This window comes from Python bivittatus, unplaced genomic scaffold (genome assembly GCF_059951505.1).
Source record: "Python bivittatus isolate LINGU-HERP-01145 unplaced genomic scaffold, Pbiv_v1 ctg000220_np1212, whole genome shotgun sequence".
Classification (NCBI taxonomy): Eukaryota; Metazoa; Chordata; class Lepidosauria; order Squamata; family Pythonidae; genus Python; species Python bivittatus.
This window is the reverse complement of record NW_028277048.1, coordinates 19,834,651-19,856,996: the sequence shown is the minus strand read 5'-3', so window position 1 is coordinate 19,856,996 and position 22,346 is coordinate 19,834,651. Positions and strand designations below refer to the sequence as shown.

General features: G+C 43.0%; 1 protein-coding gene across 1 annotated transcript in view; it reads left to right on the top strand.

The window, feature by feature from the left end:
* Nucleotides 1–22,346, top strand: part of AGAP2 (ArfGAP with GTPase domain, ankyrin repeat and PH domain 2) — a 128,903-nt gene that overhangs the window by 85,549 nt on the left and 21,008 nt on the right. The window contains exons 2-6 of the mRNA XM_088138053.1: nt 14,278–14,336; nt 15,731–15,818; nt 17,863–17,948; nt 20,060–20,201; nt 21,789–21,923. Coding sequence (XP_087994179.1) covers nt 14,278–14,336; nt 15,731–15,818; nt 17,863–17,948; nt 20,060–20,201; nt 21,789–21,923 — 510 coding nt within the window. The remainder of the gene's footprint in view (nt 1–14,277; nt 14,337–15,730; nt 15,819–17,862; nt 17,949–20,059; nt 20,202–21,788; nt 21,924–22,346) is intronic.

Here is a 22,346-nt window from a genome sequence, read left to right as displayed (position 1 = left end):
AACTATGTTTATTGAAGTGGAAAGAGCTTCTTCTTAAGTACTAGACAGTGGCTTAGATGGTCCTTCTATGAGCAGAATAGCTCCTTCCACATGAAGAACTTTTCAAATTCAGTGGGCCATTTTGCTGGCAGAATCATTAAATAATAATTAATTTCCTCTTCTTCCCGCTGTCCCCATTCCCCTTCCTCCTAGATGTGTCCAAGGGTTAGGGTTGGGAAGATTGCACACTTTGTTGAGAAGATTATCATACTGGTTTGTTTATTTGTGACTTAGCATGATGTGAGAACCCAACACTTGGAAAGCATGGTTGATAACAGAGAAGTGGGCAATTTGAGGTGCTAGCACTGCATGCAGTCCCCAGAGATGCCTCCAAACAGACTTGCTGAAAATTATTTTTACCACTTTACGTTGGGAGATATATGGAAGTTATACTGTAAACCCAGAATCAGGCTTAATAATTTTCGTTTTTTAAAAAAGGGGGGACAATGAAAATCCCAGGGAAGAACAGAAAATGCCAGCCTTATCTATGTATGTATTCTGACCTCATCTACTTTGCATCACTGGCCCAACCACAGTGCTACTGAGCTCCACCAACAAAAGTGTAGCCTCCAGGCACTAAACAATTATCCAACTGGTTTAATAAAATATGTGAATTCAGCCAGTTGCATTTTATTCAGCAAACCAAATAGCTAAGCATGTATAATATATGAACTTATATTATATTATACTTAGTATAATATATGAACTAGTCTTACACACACACACACACACCCTTCACTGCATTACATATAAAACCTCAAATGTCTCTGTGCTGTGCTGTGCTGTGTACAGAACCACACTTTAGCGCAGAGGTGTGCAATTTTCCTGCACTGAAAACAAGCCCTCTGCACTCTGAAAGGTAGTGAGTTGGGTCAGAACAAAAGCTGTATTTGATTTCAATTGTATGTAAGGTTATTTAAAGTTAAAACTAATATATTAAATATATATTTATATTGTTTTTATGATTATTTTAAAATAGACATAAAATACATTCATTTTAAACATATTGAATTTAAAAATAAATATTATTAGTCTCACAACTTGTCCCTTTTTTCACATTAAAATTATAGTTTGGTAACAATTTTCAGAGATTTCTGAAGGCCTTACCTCTGCTTTAAACTCAGGGGACATTTTGCTGATTAATTGGTGTGTTAGACTTAGAACCCCCAAGAGCTCAAGAAGCACATATTGCATTCTTTCCTCTATTATTTCACTACAAAAATAGCTGTGTGAATTGGGTTGGGCAGAGATTCAGGGACTAGCCTCAGTGAGCTTCCAGAGCTGAGAGTGGACTCAACCCTGAGTCTTTCTGGTCTCAGTTCAACTCAAGGCCACAATGATCTCTTTGAGTAAACAAGGCAACAAGTTTATTCAGGAGAGAACAAATACACATTTTTGCCCTGGAAATGTAATATGGGCACCAGTATGTAGAGAGGATAATGTCAAGAAAGGTTCATAAACAACAGTCTTGGTGTCCAAGTGAATCTTAGGTCAAAGTTATTGTTGAGCTGAAATTCATGAACATAAAGGCATCCCATGCAAAAAGGGGAGGGGGCCTCATGTCCAAACTCAAGGGTATTTGAGGCTTAAGGGAACAAATAATATAAACATTTTGGAATACACAGATTTTGGAAAGTGATATTGTACTATAGTAGCTCTCTTCTCTTCTACTCTGCTGTTTTTAATGGAAGATACAGTTTTGTTCATCATACTTGCATTTCTTATCAATAAGAAGCCTATTAGGACACACACAGCCCAATCCTAAACATCTTCATCCAGAAATAAGTTCCCTGGTGAGTGTGCACAATGGACCATTTAAAGTAGAGAATAAAAACTGACTTAAGGACCCATATGTTACAGACAACCAGATGGGAAGCTGCTTGCAAGACTTCACCTAATGAGCTGTTCAACTGCATGAGATTGGACACTTTTCTTTAGGTCCCTGCAAATGTGGCCCACAAAAGATATTTTTAGTTGTGTGCTCAATTCATATATCAAGCTTCCACATATGAATAAAGTCCCATGGAATGAATTGTGGTGTCTTCCATATAGTTGTTTTAACATGTGCCCTGTCTCTATCCCTGGAGAATACTATATAAGGAGGGTCTGAGGGTAGCAAAGTTATTCCAGAGTCATTTAGTCTGGGCAAATGTAGAAGGATAGTAGTGACTGTGGAGCAGATACCAAAATTAAAGAGAAGCAGCAAATAATGTACAAACAGGAGACTCCAATGGAAACATCTGCAAAAACAAAAAATAATACTTGATTTCTATTATCATGTACTGTCCAATAATTTTAGCAAGAACTATAATAAGAAAAGAGAAAGCCCTAAATATTGAGTGTGTCTCACAACTTCATAGGACTGGAATATACAGTATTAGAAAACTGAAAACAGGTCTTTTCAGTACCTTGGAGAGCGCACCATAGTTGAAAGAGCTTGCATTCCCTCTGGATATGTTGCCAAACTACTAGGAAATACTTTGTACTGAACAAAGAGGTACGTACCCTGCTAACAACAAATCATTTCCTGGTTAGAGTATAAGTCAGAAGTATAAATTCAGAAGTATATCAAATTACAGCCATTGATAGTCAAACCCTATGCCTACTCACACAGAAATAAGGCTCATGGAGTTCAGTGGGAACTTAGTTCCAAATAAGCCTCCATAAAATTGCAGTTAATTTGATCCAGCAAAAAGGGGAGCGGGGCAGGGAAATTGTATCAGCTGAGAGAATCTTCTGCTGTTCATCTGCCTTTCCTGATATAAGCAGCATGTTTGTTACATCATAAGCCTATATCACTGTGATGTCATGGGCCGATCAATGTGAAATTTATCAAAAATCCAATCATTGGATTTATAGCAAAAGGTTTGGACATTGGAGATGTGCGGCCTTAGGAAACCCTTATCTCTCTACCTTCATTTTTGGTTGGAAAGTAACCCATCAATTGCTTTTTGGAATACCATAGCAGAGATTATAAAAAAGTGTAATTTTGTAAATTAAATAGAATATCACTGGTTAATACTATTGTAGTTCAATAATGCAAAATCCATTTAAAGATAGCTGGGAGCATTTCACAGTATACCAGAATGAACTTGTGGTATTTTGGTGGGGGTGAATTAAGTTGGGAAATGCAGCCAGTCACTGCCCCCAGTTAAGAGTGCATCAATTATATGTGTATGCTTATTGAATGCACAGTTGTTTTCTTTCTTTTTTCTTTTTTTAAAAGATGCACACTTAAAATGATTGGTGGGATTTTACCTTTTCCTTTTGTAGTACTGAAATTTTTCTTGAGGACGTTTTCCACTTAGCAATCACTCTGACTCTTCACAATCAGTCTCTTCAGCTTATGTAGAATCCCAGGCTGCGCATGTAGAATTATAGCTATTCATATTGGCTTGCATTACCCAGCAGTCACCCTGTAGAATGTCCTCTGTTTGTGTTTCATCCCCTTATTCTCCACTGCTTCTGTCTCTTAGGAAGCCACAGCCACATAAAGGAAATATGCTTTTATCCTTCACGCAGAAGTCTAGGTACAATATCTGAATTCCGATGGCTGTATTAAACATGACATGGTTCTATCATCCACTGCTTCCGTTTTTTAGCCAATGCTCAGCCATACTTTATGGCAACCGTATGGCTTTAGCAAGACAAAGATACATAGACCAAGAAAGGAAACAAGAGACTGAGATTTGCTGTAGAAATAATATTCCCTAGACAAATGTGCCAGGCTGCTTTTGATGGCCTGACTCCATCTCTTCCCTCCCCCACCTACCCCCATTTTCTCCCTAGCTATAAGCCTCCATCTGAGCAGATGTGTTCATCAGGAAGAATTATAAGGGTGTAAAATGACTTCTTCGGTTTTCTTTTTGATCCTCGCTGATTGACAGCTAAAAAAAAGAAATCAGCCCCAGAGAATCAGTATGCAGCAAGCTTAGGAAGAAGAAGCAGGGGGAGGGGAAGAATTTATTAGAAATATGCTTTGTTTTGAGTTCTCTGGCACCCAATCATACTTCTAAGCCTTTACAAACTGGCAACTAGCAGCTGTCAGCTCTAATCATCCTGCATAATCGACTGAAACTTGCACATCAAGCCGGTGGGAAGGGCCATGGAATGTGCTTGGCTCCCCAGGGCGTTGTGTGAGCCAGAGGCCACAGATTAACAAGTGTTTGGGTCCTGAGTAGATCTTACTGAGAAGATCTATTGGGATTTCATTGGAGGCATGACATAGCTTCAGTAACTCTTGATCAAACCCCAGAATCATGGAAGTAACTGAAATAAATACATAGGAGTATCTCTGAGCACCTGAGAATACAGTCTGGGTAAACAAGGAGTGCTTGTGGAAGATACCCTGGGAGCTTCCCCATCACCATCACCAAAGGGCATTCTCTGTATTAGTTCCCACCCACCCCCAAACAGCTAGCCCTTCCCGAGGAGTAGGTGGCCCCCCTTTTAATAGTCTTCCAGAAGCTTGAAAAAACCTTGGCTGTTCTGGCAGGCCTTTGGGATTTGATTGTTGGGGTCTAGGGTGAAAGTTCTGGTCTTACTGGATATACTTTATATTGCCTTGGTTATGTTGCTGTTGCTCTATATGCTCCCTAAATATCATACATAAAGAAATATATTTTGGCCTTTGGTATTCATCATAATTTACCCATTGAGACTTAGGCAGAAGAATTTCCCAGTACAGAGTTGGGACTTTGGAGCAGGGCTGTTTAGAAACGAGTCCTGCACTGCCAGATTCTAACTCGGTAAGCAAAGATATTTGTGTTCTGCAGCCAAAAGAAAAATAATTCTACAACCAGTATAAATTACAGAAGTGAAGCATGCAAATCTGCCTAATTTGTCAAATTGATAATACATGTTGTACCTAATTTTTGCTAACGTAATCCAACCATTTCAAAAGAAAATGGGATTTCTTCTAGGAAGGATTAGGAAAATGGGAAGAGGATTAGCTGTGGGGACAAAAATGCTAGATGTGTCAATAAGGTATCTTGCAGAATAGCAGAGCTCCATCTTCTGACCCCTGGCAATCTGAGGCAGCTTCCCTCTTAGCAGATGGGGAGAAGAACATCATCTGCTTACCTTTTTAAGTCTTGCATGAGCTATATGGGCCAAATTTTGCAGAACTATCTTGGGAGTTGAGGGAATTGAGTTTCAAGGGCTCCACTCCTACCTGATTGGACAATTTCAGGCTGTTCTCGGGGGGGGGGGAGCAGCACTCAAGGCTGTGATTGCTCCAGTTGGACTACCACAGGGTTTGTGCTCCCCCACGTTAAGCATCTATATGAAGCCACTGGGCAAAGTCATCTGTTGGGGTGAGGTTTTACCAGTATGCTGAAATCCCTCAACTGTCCATTGCCACCCTGGGCCAAACTGAGGATCTATGGAAAGCTTAAACTTTTCTGGAGGCTGTCATGGGGCTGAATAAATTCAGATTAAATCTCTCTGAGACCAAGTTGATTTTTACCAATAAACATCCAGGAACATTAGCCCCAGCAGTGACTCAGAATAGAGTTACATTCCCCCTGAATGAGTTGGTTTGTGATCTGGAGATACTCCTGCACTCCTGGCTTAAGCAGCAGGGGGACACCGCAGTCTGGAGGTCCTTTGCTCAGCTTTCACTGGCGTGCCTGTTATGAAAAGAACTGCAGGGATAATCTTGATGAAGGCATCCAGGAGCTGTTTAGGGTGGAGAAACAACTAGCCCTGGGAAAGGGGGAAACATGAAAAAGAAATTGAGAATAACCCTGTCTTGATTTTGTTTGGTATAAGAGGGGCTCAGGGAAATTCTGATAGGTTTTCAAGATTCTGTTATTAGGTACAGTATCTATTTCCTGACTTGGCCTACCTCAAAGGGCCGACAAGTTACAACTCTACATGAAGCAGGATGCCTTTGGGGGTAGTAACTCATGTTTTGATCATCACTCAGTTGGATTACACAGTCTTCCGATATGAAACAGTGTGCCAATTCAAGATGCTGGGGGATTACCTATACAGCATAAAACTGGTTACCATCTGGCTGAGGTTGAATCTACCTGCCCTGTAAAACATTGCAAGAAGGCCTGCTGGATCCCCACTCCAACTGAGGGTAAGGGGACATGAATTGTATACTCCTGTACTGGTCTATGCAGCTTCTTCTCCTTTGGCATTTCTCAAAGCCATTGAAACACTCCAACTCCACCTTGCTTTTAGCAGACTTGATGGCTATCTTGGGAGAGTTTTAGAAATAGCATTGTTTTTTCAATATGTGTGTGCGCTCTTTATTTCTTCACTCTCTTGTATGGCCCCCAGAACCTGTAGATTTTGGTAGATTGCCCAAATTGTTAAATAAGCGGACAAACAAACACATGGAGTTGATGTTTTCAGCACAGGCTGGGGAGATTTGAAGTATTAAAGGGTTGGCTGGATTCATACTTCACATTAAGCCAAAATGGATGAAGCACATTATGGTTTAGCATAGGATTAGGTAAGTTATAGCATTCCAGATGTTACTGAATTAGAACTCTCAGCGTCCTTCACCATTGACAAAGCTTCTTGAGAATGATGGGAGTTGTAATTCAAGAATAGGAGCATCATGAGTTGAATACTGCAGATTTAGTGCATGGGTGAAATCAGTCACAGTCATGATGACTCAACCAACCATGGTTAAAAAAAAAGATTTATTGGAATATGTGAACCCAGCCAATGTCTCCAAACTTGGCTGCTTCTTAATTTCACTGGATGAAAATTGAGATACCTTGGTCCAAGGCAGAAGAACTTAGAGGCTACATTTGTTTCTGTTCTTGAGCAGAACTAAAAGCAAGAGGACAGGCAGACCTCTTAGTCAGTAAAGAACTCAGAAGAAAAGAGTTTTAAAAACACTGATCTCCTTTGGGTCTAATCTTCCTGTTCAAATAGTAATTAATTTCTTTTGGAAGGGAAAATAAAATAAAAGCAAAGCATTGTATATAAATTGAATGATGAACCTATACATAATACATTGTTTTCTCTTTTGTTTGTGAGAGTGGTGCAAAGAGAGCAAATTCTGGGCTAGGGACTATTAAAGAAAGTTTTGGAAATGGAACTGCTCATATCATATACCACTCTCCTATTATGCTGTAATTTGAGTGTCCAGTGATATTGGAACTACATTTTCAGGACAGATAAAGGAGAATATTTCTTGATGCTACACATTATTAACTTGTTGAATCTGCTGACATGAAATGTAGTAATGATAACCTATTGCCTTCTTGATAGCATTGAGCTGACTGCAGTGATGGGGTGTGACATGCTATGCGTTGCAGGCAAAGTTACCAACTGGTTGAATAGGAGGCCAGCTTCTTCAATCACACGCACATTGCCAAGACTTTGATGACTCAGTATGTTTATAGCTCTGTTTAAGCTGTTTAATGTACAGGAACTGCCACTAAGCCAGGAAAGATGGACTAGGGACTAGCTACTTCATTCCTATTGGCTTGCAGGAACTCAAGAGTAAATAAGAGGATAATTAGTCCTCTAATGGCAACAGATTGAAGCCCTGCATATGGGGGCGTTCACCTGCTGCTGTTTTATTACTGAGATTCATATGACCTCTGATCTGAAATAGTTTTGGGCTTGTTCTCAAGATTTCCCCCACCCCAAAGGACCCTCTTTCATGCCTTTGTTTAGATGCCTGTTAGTTTAACAGTGTGCGATTAACAATGGGAGGGGTACTAAACTGGCAGCTTAAATCAAGGCCATCGTCTATAAAATGGCTCAGTGGTGGTTGATTTCTTTTTCTCCACAATAAAGCCCTACATGCTATTTCCCCAAAGTGCAAGCAGAGATCCAAGTGCAACATCCCCATCGAACTGGTACCAACCCAGCCCTGAAGCAGAGCTGCCAGAACTGAGCTGCAAAAATCTGGATGACTGCTAGATGCCAAGAATTAGCATCTTATAGTAGCGCTTTGCTGCCGTTTAGTGAGCGTCTATATTTTTGCAGTGCAGATCTGACAGCCCTACTGTAAGGCAAGGTTATGCCGTCGGCCTGGGCTGGCAGAGTTTTGAGGCAGCAGGCCCAGTTTTTGTTTTAATTTGCAGAGGGAAGTTCCCTGAACAAGAAGACGTCCTGTGCCTTCCCTCAGCGTCACACCACTAGTCCTGAATCTGAACTGCTCACTTGTCTGTCCTGTCCCTCTGGGCCTAATCTGTACTCCTGTTTGGAGGGAGACGGCTGGAGCTGCCCCGTGCTGTTCACTTGCTTGGAGGGAGGGTGAGCAGAGAATGGGAGCAAGAAGAAAGAGCTCCCTTTGAATGTGGGCCTCCACATCAGCCTGACAGCGTTAATCCCTGTCTCCAGTCCTTTGGGGACCCATTAATGAGTTGCAAATGCCAATTATCTCTGAACAGTTGGCGCTTTCCCCACCTTTGGGGTTGTCATTTGGAGATTACACCTCAGACAGCGTAAAGTCTTGGGCTATTTCTACACGAAGCAGCTTTCACACCAGGGGATATTGGTCTATGAAAATCAGGCCCAAGAGGAATTCTTGAGACCAAAGTATGTAGATGCGAAGAGCAGGGGTGTGCGTAAATGAAAATGGCTTCGGGACAGCCCCGGTGCATACAAGGCTTGGAGGGATCCGATCGAAAGAGGCAGAGCCATCCTGTTTTCCACCCTTTTTAAAATTCACCCAAAAGGCAGGACAGTAAGAAGCCATTTCAGCCTTCTCAGAGCAGTCAAGCAGCTTCGCTTTGGTGGCTTCACAGATCATTTTGTGTTAGTTCCCTGCCTCAGGTGATATCCTGATGCCAAAATACAAAGTAAGCATTTTTTTTCTTCACTAACTTTTAACTTCAGAACAACTCGAAGTAGGCATATCTTAGGCAGTTATGATATGAGCCTCACACCCCCCCCCCTTATGAGCTGCTAAATACTAGGGCTACTCCTATCTAAATGTGCTCTGCGGCAATTTTCTACCTCTCTCGCTCAGATGAATTAGCAGGTGGCCTGAATCTAGCTAATGGCCATCTGGCAGGTACATCTTTGATCTTCTTTCTTCCGCCTCTCTTCTGGCACAGCCCTGGGCTGTCTGTATTGTGGGTTAGGTCTCATGGTGCTTTTCCTTTTCAGTGAATTTTCCTCCAGGACTCACCCTCAAACACTTGGTGGGCTTGGCCCGCATAGAAACAGCCAGCCAGCAAGCAAGGCACTGTGGCAGAGAGCAGGCTCAGTACAGGCTTGTTTTTTGCAAACATCATTGGAGTCGGGTGATATAGACAAACTCACTGGAATTTAGAGAGCATGTGCTGAGCATACTCACCAAATGCCTGTTATGGGAAGCTTGTCTGTTCACAACATGACTGCCGCAGCCACAACATTGCATTTACCAGAAGATGAACTACGCCCCCCCCCCCCATACTCTCTCCCAACCCAGTGGGATCTTTATGGGATCCCAAATCATCACTGCAGTTAAATATGAGGCAAGAAGCTGGTGCTTTGCTTTGCAGTGTCAGTATGCGATTTGTTTGTTTGTTTGAAAAGAAACTTCTAAAGAGATCAGATGGGACAGCTAATCAGCACTAAGGGAGGTATCTGGTTCCCTGTTGCCACAATATGGTCTGCCCCTGTAATAAGGGTTCTTGAACTCCTTGTGGTGCCTCAGAACTTTGGAAGGGAAATGAGGACAGTGCTCTCCAGGAAACTAAATGGGAATAACTCTGGACTGCGTCCTCATATGAATTCACAGCCCCTGATTCTCCATATGAGTGAAAGAGTAAAGATTCTCTTGTGCAGAGAATCACTGAGCCATACAAAGGCTAGGGCATAGCTGTCTAGAAGACCAACTAGCTACCCTTCCATTCATTTGTTCCTGCTCATACCAGTGGAAATGCCATTTGAGATGCCCTGGGTTGGAAGCTGTGGGGAGCTAAGCATGGGTTTGCATAGAAACTGATTGTCATGGTGATCTAAAATTATAAACCGTGCTCCAGCTTTGCACAAACCACTGAGCAATATTCCTCTCACAGCCAAAAAAGGAAGAAATGAAGGAAGGGAGGGAGAGGTTGCCATGTGAGATGTCCCCATCACAGTCTACCTCTTTGCACGTTTGAGTTCAGGTTTTGACATGGCATTCCCAGGAGAGAAAATATTGCAACTTTGAGGGGCTGTTGGGTGGACAAAGCTGTCAGTTCCCTGTCTACCCTGCCTGCTCTTTACTTACATCATAATCTGAGAGAACATTGTCGGCCCCGGGCAGTCACTCCAAAGAGACCCACGCTTGACTAGGAACTTTCCTTTGCAAGGGAATTATGTATGGACTTTAGGACAGCAGTCACAGTGGATGCTTCCTTCATACACACGCTTCATGCTGCTACATTGCTACCAGGAACTTCGATCACAACTCCCCATCGATCTCTCTGCCCCATCAACAGAATAACTACGTTCAGCCTGAGCTGTAGTTTTGTAGAGGAAGATAAATGTATTTAATGCAGGGGCAGGGTACTTTAAAGCATTCACCAACCAAGCAAGAATTCTGCAGATGAAATTTACTGGCTTGAAGCAACATTAAAAATGGAAAGCCGTCAAGTTCTTAACATTGGGGTTGCCAGGTTCCACCTTTTGCTTTCAGAGCAAAAGCTACATGGCTGGTAGGGTTGGAGTCTTAACTAGTCAAAAGATGGGCGTGTGTGGATGTCAGCAGAGAAATCATTGTGAGCAAGATTAATCTAAGTCATCAGTCAGCGCCTGCATTCATTCAGCCTTCTCCAAGCTTGTGGGTGCCCAGGTGTATTAGCCTGCCATAAGCTGTAGACACCAAGACCAATGAGTCCACTGGCTAGGAATAATGGAAGTAGAAATCCATAATCTGCAGCTCACCAGGCGTGGAAAGGTTGCATTAAGGAAGGGTATGGATCTGTGCTATCATCATATTTGGAAGGAGCTAGAGGCTTCAACTTGGGTTCAGAACTGCACTCCACTACTTCCTTTTTCAAAGTCAAGTCACCTTGGAGTCAAGCTTGATTCTTGGTGAGTTACATACATGCAGTTTTCTTGGCAGATATGGAAGTGGTTTGCATTTGCCTTATTTCAGGGTGTTATTTCAACTTCCCACTCTAGCCCACAGCCCTGGCTTTCCCAAATGACCCCATCCAGGTACTAACCAGGGTCAATCCTGCTTAGCTTTCTAGCTCAGCCAAGATCAACCAGGTACACAACCTAATTGGGCTCTCCTTATACTGGACCTGCCAAATAATTCTGGTGGGTCAATAAGCTAGCAAAAGAAGAAGGCACTTTTGTTGTCTGTACTGCTGTTGAAAAGGGGCACTTGACTTGCCAGTGGGGGTCAAGTAGACAGGTCAAATTTGGAGGGGTCACTTTGCTTCTGAGTGAGTAGTAAGTGATGCCCTTTGGGGCTCTGTAGCAAAAGACCAGCAGGGTCTGCACTCCTTGTCCCCTTTTCTCTTTGGTTACCTTGGTGATATGCAGGGAGCCGTTGCTAAGCAACAGTTTCAAGTTAACACACACAACACAGAGAGCAAGAAAAGGCTTTAGCTGTGTTTTTGTGTATGGCCATCTGCATTTACCTTGATGCTCAGATGCCCAAGGTAAGGGCAGTTCAGTCAGAGAACCTTACCACCAGGATTTAAATATAGGGAAGTTGCAGGAGAAGAAAGCTTTCACTACTTTTCCACCCCAGTGCGTAAGGAGAAACTGGTTTGGAAGGGGAAGGATCGGTTCGTATATTACAAATTGTGCTAATATTCCCTACAAGTGGTAATGTTTTGAACGTGCGCTGGCTTGTAGTCATTTCTATTACCGTAGCAACTTCCCGTGCCCCCAGAAAGTACCCCCTGCAATCTTGGGCTGTAGTTTTGTTTGTCTGTCAATGTAGGCCCCTCATGCCCATTCACATGTTCAATAAAACAGTAACCAAACCTTCTTCACAGGAGACAACGGACAGCAGTCAACCATTTTAATGCCAGAAATAACTCACTGGAAGCAATATTCTGTACAAGGAGGACAGGGCTGGAATTCGGTTTCAGATTTGATTCAAGCCATTCAGTTGAATTCACACCTGGCTTAGCTTTAATCCAAATCCACTAGGTTAGGGTTACCCCAGGAACCTGGAACGTATCGGATGTATGTTCTGTGTAGTTAGGTTTATAGTACTATCTATGTTCAGGGAAGAGGTTTCCTTTGCTCGACAACTCAACTTTCTCCTGCTTGGGCATGCTTTGAACTCCTCCTCCTGTTTCAGGTCTTGTGTGGAAGTTGATTCTTGCCAGGTAGGATGGATGTGAGGCTGCACTCAACTACAAGCCAACTTGGTGCCAGCCTCACCTTTTCCTTTTGTAATTTAGGCATTCGGTACCTTCTCATGAGCATTCACATAGCACCTCTGAGCAAACACGGAGCACACCCTGCCGCTGCTATTCACATTTCTCCAATGCCGTTGCCGATATATAGTCCAATGAGCTTATTTTTCAGGCTAGAGGGCTTCTTGATTCCAAGCATGTTTAAACCTTGGCACATTAATGTTTAGAAATAAGGACCATGTGGTCTGAAAATAATCACAAATGGCCACTTAGCCCAGAGTGCACGTAACTACAACTGACGAAATGATGGCAAGAGTTTTAATGTGCTTTAAAAATGGCAGGGAGTTGGACCTTGATGACCTCAGCGGGTGCAGTGGACCCTCAGAAGTGTTCTTTGCCCACAGAGAGCTCTGCAGGCGGCCTGGTGAAGCTGGTGTAGTTCCACGGCTGGGACTTTTGGACCTGCTGCAGAACAACACGGAGCATCTGCACGGATATGCAAATAGTAGAGCCATGTTGCACAGCTGTTTCAGCGAGGCTGGAAAAGAGCATGAACGAGCATGCAAGCACACATGGTACATTATGGGATTTTGCTCTTTGGCTCGTGCGTTTTAAATCTATCAAGCCTGCTGCCCTCCAGATGTTCTGAACGCTACCTTTTGTACACCCTTTGCCATTGGCCACGTTGGCTGTGGCGAATAGGATTTGACGTCCAAATTATCTGAATCAAATTGCTTACCTTTCCAGATGAGAAAACATGAATCAACATGTTCAGTGCTGATATACAGTCCTAAGTCTAGATGCTTCTTTCCTCACTCTGTCGCTAGTTTCTAAAAAGAGTGAACCTGGAGAAGAAAAATCTGTTTGAGAGCTGCAGTGTCAGACTTCGAATCCTTCGGCACAAGGGCAGATTTGTTTTAGTGAGGAAAAGTCCTCTTTGCATGTTCAGCGACTTCCTCTTTATTCAGACTTAAACTATTTAAGGAAAGCAGATATAGTACTAAGGTCTATTTAGGTTTAGATATTTATCTGATTGTTCCCCCTTCTACGTGTGGTACGTTTTCTCTTTGATCTGCTTACATATCTATTGCTTCTTTATCTCCCTGCATACCATCTCTTGCTCTGCATAAATGTCAGCCTTGGCAAAGGTCATCCCCTCCACCCCCAAGTATCTGAACGCTTTGGAAATTTGGTAAAGCTGAGAACTGGCAGATTAAACCTTGGCCACCAGCAATGAAGAAATAGCCCGGACCTGTCTCTCAGTCGCTTTTCCAAGGCACCAGCCCAAACACCTGCCTCTAGTTTCACTTTGTGCCTTCCCTGCCACTCAAACCGTTTCTTGAACGGGCTCTTTATGCTCTGCTGGGTGCACCCCATTGCTGTGACTCTTGTCCCAAGAATTGTCCTTGCACACCCCATTGCAGCTGCCTTCCCTGTTCTTCCTGCCTCCTTGAAAGGAGCACAAAGAACTGACTGTTGCGCGTGGGAGAGCCAAAGGGTGGAGTGAGTTGTCCCTATAGAGCAGCTGATGGGACGTGAGGAGAAGGACTCATTGCTGGGTTTCTTTTTAGCAGTCTTGCCATCACAATCAAGTATTTGGTCCTGAATTTCCTGTCCACTAAAAGAAAGCCAAAAATAGGGAACTTGTAAAGATGTTATTTGACTCTGTGTGGAGATCAAGAGGGAATGGCCTATCTTGTCGGGTGGGTGCTGATGGAAACCTGATGTCCCACATGTGAACTGTGAGCCAACATAGTTCAAATTAAAATTGCATTTTAGAATGGTTGTGAACTTGCTGCACGAGTGCTGAGAACCATTATTTGCTGAAGCTTCTTCTACCTGCAGTGTGGGAACAACCACCACTGCCTTAGGCAGCTGTTGCAGGAACTATAGCACTATAGTTACTATTTATTATTAATCTATATATCTCTCTCTTCCCTTCCTTTCTTCCTTTTCTCTTTAGAGGCTGTTGCAAATAGCCAAGAATGGACCCTTAGCCGCTCCATCCCTGAGCTACGCTTGGTAAGAGTTCATTCACCTTTATTCCTAATTGGTATCTGATTCGCGGTACCACACATTTATTCCTTAAACTGCAGTTCTTCGGGACAAGAATCTGTCCTCTAATGTTTTTGTAAATGACCACTCACTGATGGAGCTAGTTCAGACACAAGAATTGGTGGCCCTTTTGGGAGCTTCCAGCAGACCTGGCCAGCAAGGGCAATAGTGAGGACTGCTGGGAGTTATAGTTCAGCAAACATCTAGTGAGCCACAGATTCCCTAAGGAAATGACACAAAACATCTAGCTATTCCCTATCTATCTATTTATCACCTATCTATATCTATCATCTGCCTGTCTGTCTATCTAACATGCAGATTCTCTAATCTTAGATAATGCTGACTTAACATTGATGCTAATAATTAAGTATGAAGTAATCAATGCATTATAGTAGTTTTGGAGCTGGCTTGACCTCAGAGTAGAGTGATGGAATGGGTGGGCAGATGAGTGGGTAACAAGCATGGCTTCCATTTTCTCTTTACCTTTCTGTTCCCTGTTCTGCTGCTTATCAGTCCTCAAAAGCAGAGGCTTGAAGAATTGGATCTTTGCAGATTTTATTACAAATGGACTCAATCCTGGATTCATGTTAGGACTGAAACTTAGGTTTCCAGCAGTTTTTCCACTTCACGAATATTCTTGGATCCCACAGCTTATTAAAATATGCTTTACAAGACATATGTGTCAGCCTAACCAGGTAGACCAGACAGGAAACATGACCAGATGAGCTAATTCTACTTTATTGTAAAGTTACATTAACAGAATCTTGCAAGTCTGAAAGTACAGTTCTCTCGCTGTCTCCTTTACTGAAAAGCTAGGGAGGGTCCCTTCTGAACTTCTTGTTCTACTCTCTATCCAGCTGTGGGCTATGCTCTCTCTTATCTGACTGTTCCCTAGGCAGCATCTCTTTGCTGTTTCCCAAGGTCTTTCCCACATACCATTACATACAGGAATGGAAATGTGAACACCAATAAAAGCAATATTGACCAGAATAAACAGATTTGCCTGTTCCTCCTTAGGGGACCCTTTCATAAGGGGACTCATCGCTCTTGAGAACTGCAAACTTGGTGATGAACCACAATTTGGGGGTGAAGAATAAAGCACCTGAATGGTGAGGGCAACGGGTTCTAAAGCAGCCTCCTTTGATCTCACCCCACCCATCTTATTGGGACTACAACTCCCGTCGCTCCCAGCCAGCATGGCTAAAGGCCCTACCCATGCTGGCTAGCAGTGTGATGGGAGTTGTTCTCCAATAATTCAGTGGAGGGCATCAAATGTGAGGAAAACGCTACCTTAACAGCTCCAAAAAGCCAAAGAGGGTGAGTTTCATCCTGAAAAGACTTGTGTTCTTCAACCTCCACAGGGTGTCCTTGGGACCATCAAGAGTGGCAAATCAGCCCTGGTTCACCGCTACTTGACTGGCTCCTACTTGGGCCTTGAACCTGCAGAAGGTGAGCTCCCTCCTTCTCCCCAAACTGAAGTATCTTCTCTGTGGCCAAGCCTTCACTCAGCCCTTTGGGATTGTTCTTTTCCTCACAAAGCTTCAACACTGGGGAGCCCAAAGGGGGCAGGCAGGAGGGAGGTGAATGGAGAAAACCAATCTGTTTTATTCAGACAGGAAACGTAAAAAGCTGCCTTATACCAGTTGAAGTAGTTCCTCTGTCTAGCCACATGTGGTCTGCTTTGACTGGCTGGAGCTCTCCAGGGACTCAGACAAAGGGTGGATAGGTCTTTCCTATTATTGTCTGCTACCTAAAACTCAGAAATAGCAGTTCTGAGGAACTTTCTACAGGCAGACCAAGCGCCCTTTCACTGAGGGGAGGTCCTTCTACTTTAGATTTCCTTTCTGAACTAAGAGTGAGTAAGTGAGACCATGTTCTCTTTTATATGTATTGTTTTTCTTTTGTCTTATCTGTAAGCCACCCCGAGTCGGGCGGCCTCAAAATTGGATTAAATAAAAAATAAGCATTTTTTTTTTACATACATATATAATCTGCCCCAATCCTAGCAGACTTGGGAAGGGTATAACAAAGTCAAGTGCAAAGGGTGCAGCAAAAGTAAACATTCAGTCTAAACAGTTAAAGAAATATTAAAAGTCATTAAAAAGCATCATAGGTGCCCTTAAAACTAAACTAATCTACGGACTGAACACACACCCTGGAACAAACCGGTTGAGTTGTTTACGAAGTCCCAGCAGATTTGGGTCCATCTGCACCTCCAGGGAGAGGATATTCCATAAAGCAGGGGCCACCACTGAGAAGGTCTGTCACCTGATCTACCTCTTACATATTTCACAAGAAGGGAGCGCTTGATGGCTGGACCAGAAGGTCCCTCCCAGCCTTCTCAAGCTTGAGTGGTACACTGAGTTGTGTCAGTTTGCCTTGAGGAATTCAGACAGATGGTTCAGCCAGTGGGGTGGAGGGTTGAACTACTGGATTAATAAGTTAGAGCAGTCTTTCTCAACCTCAGCAACTTTAACATGTGTGGACTTCAACTTCCAGAATTTACTGGGATTCTGGGAATTGAAGTCCACACATCTTAAAGTTGCTGAGGTTGAGAAACAGTGAGTTAGAGAAAATCTGCAGGGCTTCTGGAATTCTTTCCCATCCTTAATAGCTGCAGGGTCTTGGGGCGCATGACTAGGAGGGAGGATGTCTGAGAATGAAACAGTCAGCAACATTCCATAAAGATGCACTGTTTTTTTTTTCCCTCCACACCTTCCAGCCCACTTTTTAGCTTAATCGTTCTTTTGCTGACTTTTCCCCTTACATCAAGTTTGGTTTCACTCTGTACTTTTGGGGAGAGTATTCCTGCTGGCAGGCAGGCAGATAGGTAAAGTCCTGAATCCCTTTACATCATTTCTTCCAAACCTTTCATTAGGTTGGAAAGAATAAAAAGCAGGAGACCCAACTTCCATTTCACACTCAGCCCTAGTAGCTCAGAGGGTGACTTGGGGTAATTTATACCAGCCCCCCCTTCTTAGTTGGGGAGGGGGGCAGGATTGAGGAGGGAGATTTATTTATTTGTTTGTTTGTTTGTTTGTTTTTCAAATTTGTCACCACCCTTCTCACTGCAGAGCGACTCTGGGCAGTTTACAGTAAAAAGAATAAATGTTAATTAAAATAGAATAAATATTAATTAAAATACACTACCACAACAAGATTCCTATCTAATGCTTCCAAGAGACTGATGTTCACTAAGAGTTATTAGACTCGGGGAGGGTCTTCAAGGCACCAGCTAACCCCAGGGTTGATTGTATTTCTTCTCGCCCCACGCGAGTTGGCAGAACCAGGTCTTCAGCCTCTTTCTGGAAGGCCGGGAGAGTGGTGGGCCCACCTCACCTCTGGGGGGAGAATGTTCCATAGGGTGGGGGCAATGGCAGAGAAGGCTGTCCTCCTTATGCATGTTGCCTTGAGCTCTTGGAGGAAAAGTGTAATATAAATCTAAAAAATAAATGCTACCTGAATTAATATTTTGCCGCCTTCTATTTTTCAGGGGGGCAGTTCAAGAAGGAGGTGGTGGTGGATGGACAGAGCCATCTGCTGCTGATTCGAGAGGAAGCAGGACCACCAGATGCTAAGGTACTGTCCTCTCACTGGCCCAAAGTTTGCAGGCTGCTGAGAGCCACAGCACTTTGGCAATACAATTTGTATACAATTGTAGTTGATCCTGCTTTAAATGGCAGGATTTGATTTATGGAACGGGCTTATTCTGGTGTAGCAATGCTTTCCCCTCACCTGGGGGTCTAGGAATTGTAATTCTGGAGAAGAGGGGAAACAGGTTGCAGGAAGGTCCTAGCTATAGAAGTAAAGGCTGACATCTATTTCCTGCGTGCTGCTTCACCTCACCTTTAAAAAATGCTCCCCCATTCCAGCAGTTATGTTAAACAACAACAACAAAAGTTTAATACCATTGAGAGTCTTTTATAATTTTTTTAGGAAAGGAATTTTCAGTGCTACTTATGATGCACAGTTCACATGCAAATTTGAACCAAATACTGTACTTACTAATCTGGGAGTGAGTCACAATGCAGTAAGGAAGCTGTCAGGGAATCTGTCAAGCCTTAGAATGAAACCACAATCTCCTGCAATTAAATTAGAATTAATTCTAAAAAATTACAGTGGCCAAAATCTCACAAAATCATTAAGTCTCCTACGATAGGTGATGGAACCTGAACCTGAAAAGGTTGTTGATGCCTGTTAGCCTTGGTGAAATGACTGCCCACCCTTTCTATTCAGGACCAGCCCTATTCTCAGACAGAATGAAGAGGCAACTTCAGGCAACCAGTGCAGGGATATAGCATGGTCTTAAGAGGACAGAGTTGTATATGCCACACAGTTTGCCTTAAACCAGAAATAATCTTCCTGGTACCCTCCAGATGTACAAGTCCCACACCACCTTGCCATTACCATACTGGCTGAAGTTAATAGACATTGGTACCTGAAACATCTGGAGTTTGCTTACTGCTGCCCTAAGTGAACTTGTTTTGAGATGTCTCCACTCTGCATGCATGGAGACTTCTACATGTGTGCAGACCCTTCTGATTTTTTCCCCCCACAAAAAGAGGGAAAAGCTGTGGAATGACTTACAGATCCCACACATGATTTGTCTATATCAGGGTTTTTCAAACTTCCTCAGGTCATGGAAACTATTACTCCCCCTCCCTCCAAAAAGGTCCCCCAAAACTCCTAGAGCAACACTAATAATGAGATATAGTTCTAGTGACTGAGAATTGACTGTGTTCAAGTGAACTTTTCTTTTCTTTTTTTTTTTTGCCCTTAGTCTCTCATGGAACCCCCTCAAATTCTTGCAGAACCCTAGGTTCTATGAAACACAGTTTGAAAAACCCTAATCTACATCATCGTTTATCTTATCTTTGCCAAAGAATTTCAGTGGAATGATCTGGAGGTGTTGGGGGCCATGGGCTGAGTGTCTGGCGCAGGAGGACATACCTATCCACTCCTCCAGAGTTTCAGCCCAGGAACTGTCTGCCTGTGTGTTTCAGACAGCTGTTCTTTTTCTCAGCTTGCTATGGTCTGGGAAAGACTCAAATCACAGCCCACTTGAGGTCCTGGCAATTCTGTGAAAAGGCTATCCCATTTTTAGCTTGTATTGAAAACAAGCTCTTCTAATTGCAAGAGAAATTCTGTGGACCCAACCAGACATGATGGGACAGCCATTCAATTGTCTGGCTCATTCATGTAAAACGAAAAGATGGTAGAAGTGTGTCTGGTTTTGTTTCCAAAGGAGGGCATGGGTGTGGGGAGCTCATTTATCACCCCAACTCTTATAATAAATCTGCCAGGCTGGGAGCAAAGTGTCTTGGGCAACTGAACACAGGGAGGAAAGGAGAAGAATGGTCTCAAATTTCTTACCACACGTGCCTTTTTAATTTAAATTGGATATCTCCCCTCCCACTTACTTTATAGATGACTTGTGGATAAACAAACATGTCAGACTTTATATGTGTAATTTAACTCTGTGCAGTGCTAATTGTGGGAATCAAGAAATAAAAGCTTGGCTTGATGTAGAGTTCTCAAATCTTTGTCTTCATAATCTCTCTAGTCGGGGAGAATTTGGAGCCAGTATCATTCTCTCATTCTCAGATCCATCCTGAGTGAGGAATAAAGGCAGCCTACTTGGGAACTGCCTGGTGCTGATCTTTCCCATTTTTTCCCCTTCCCGCTTACAGTTTGCAAATTGGGCAGATGCAGTCATCTTTGTCTTCAGTCTGGAGAATGAGGCCAGCTTCCAAGAGCTGACTCAGTTCTACGGGCTTCTCACCAACTACCGTGCCGTTTCTGACATGGCTCTTGCCCTGGTGGGCACTCAGGGTAAGTGGGGAGAGGGTGCCTCTCTTCAGGAAATGCTCTCCAGGGGCTCCAGAAGATGTTAAGGGAGCATTACAGGGGCATAAGGCCAACTGGGAGTAGTTTAAATAAGAGAAGGAAATGGAGTAGGACCTTCAGGTAGAGACATGCTGTGGCCTTGGTCTTCCCCCTTATTCATTACTAGATTGGCTGTTCACCCTTTGGCTTTTCACTGACTGTTTGGGTTACAAAAAGAGTGGATGGTTTTTTCATCCATTCAGCACATACCTTTATAGAAGAGCTATGGAGTTCTAATCTTGAGTATGGATCCAAGATGCTACTTGGACTTAACCCAGAGGATTTATATAAAAAAATTGGTAGATAGGTAGGTCAAGAGATTGGGTGATATTAGCATGGAAAATGGACATCCTTCACTTGCATAATGAAGTTGATGTGTAGCTGAGCTCCACTGAATGAGTTGTTAGAGTAAAGCACTCTGCAGTGCTCTGTCTGCATCTCTTGTTCACTGTTGGCATCATTCACTCTTCCCTGGAGAGGCATAGATAGCCTTCTGCCAGGGTCCCCCAGAATGATGAAGTTGCTCTCCAGTGTTATTTAAATATTCTTTTCTTAATTAATCCATTTACAGTTCTTTTTAAAGAGACTCTGAAATATGTGCCATATAACTGAAATTCTGTGCTCTCAGAGATTTTCATATGTATTTTTAAATTGTATGATGGTTTCCACTTGTGCTACTTATGGACAGCTCTGTACATCAAAGAGGCTTTACTTATATTTGATCACTGGAAATCCCTCTGTGGTTTATGAGATTCTACCCAGTGATTGCTCTACTTTAAATACTCATAAAAAGAAGAAGTGATCTACCTCCACTTCCTGAATACGGGTGCAGTAATGGAATACGTAGATTCCTGAATGCTCCGTAGTGGGACTAGAGACCTCACTTTGAGCTAGGAATTCCATTTAGCATTCAAGACATCTGCAGCTACTTAGCAATGACCCAGTGCCCTAGTATTTTCCAGACACTGAAGTGGGTTTGGTAATGCCATGTAAAGGCTTTGACTTGGATGCCTTCCAAAGAAGCCAGTGTGACCCTTCCAGGCAGACTGCATAGGAGCAAAATTAAGTCCAAACAGGTTTGTTATTTCTAGGTCACACGTCCACCTGTGCCAAAGTGCTGCTGAGAAGAGCTGGACTGGAGTAAGGAGACAAACAGGTCAGGAACCAAGAGGGAAGTGGAGAGCAGTAGAAGTTATAACACTGTCCGGCAATAACACAGCAGAATACTTTGAAAACTCATAGCATTGATGGAACAGCAGACATAATATGCATCAAATTAATGCAAAGCAAATAAATACTGCCCTTTTCCTGGTTTTATGGTTCACCTAGCTTTAAAAGCTTACAGAATGACAATAATACAAGAATGTGTTTTTGTTTGAATGAAGTCAATGTGGCATGGTGTTAATAGAGCAGAGGAATAATCTTTATCGCAGACTCTGCAAGATCACTTGAAGAAATCTCTGTTCTTCAGTGTATCTCTTTCCAGCTCACAAATGGAGGGGGGGGCGTTATCTTTTTTCTTCTTTCATTCAGACAAAATCAGTGCCAGCAATCCACGTGTGATTGAAGATTCCCGAGCCCGGGCTCTATGTACAGAAATGCGCCGTTGCCTCTATTATGAGACCTGTGCCACTTATGGGCTGAATGTTGATCGGGTCTTCAGTGAAGGTGAGTATCTTCCTAGAATGTATTTTTGAGCGGGTAGAAGAGAGGAAGGCCTGGCTGTACTTCATGGCAATAAAAACAGTGGTGTGTGAATAAGCAGTTCTCCCCAGCGTATACCAACTCTGCAGGTAGTACAGCAGGAGGATATATCTTTGATATTCTGCTCCAGATATGATGGATTCCTATTGTCTGCTACAGACATGATGAATTATATTAGCAAGGCACATAGCACACATGCTCAACAGCGTGTGCACAGTTTCTGCCTCCTTAGGACGTTTTTCTATTGGTGTTTAAATGTGTGTGATCCATAGGTTCAAGGTGATATCATGGGTTTCTGTTGTCTTCCCCCCCCCCTCCGCAAAACTATGCCTGTCTCATTGTTTCCACAATGTTGCTTCTTAGCCATTCTGAGCATGGGAAAAGTTC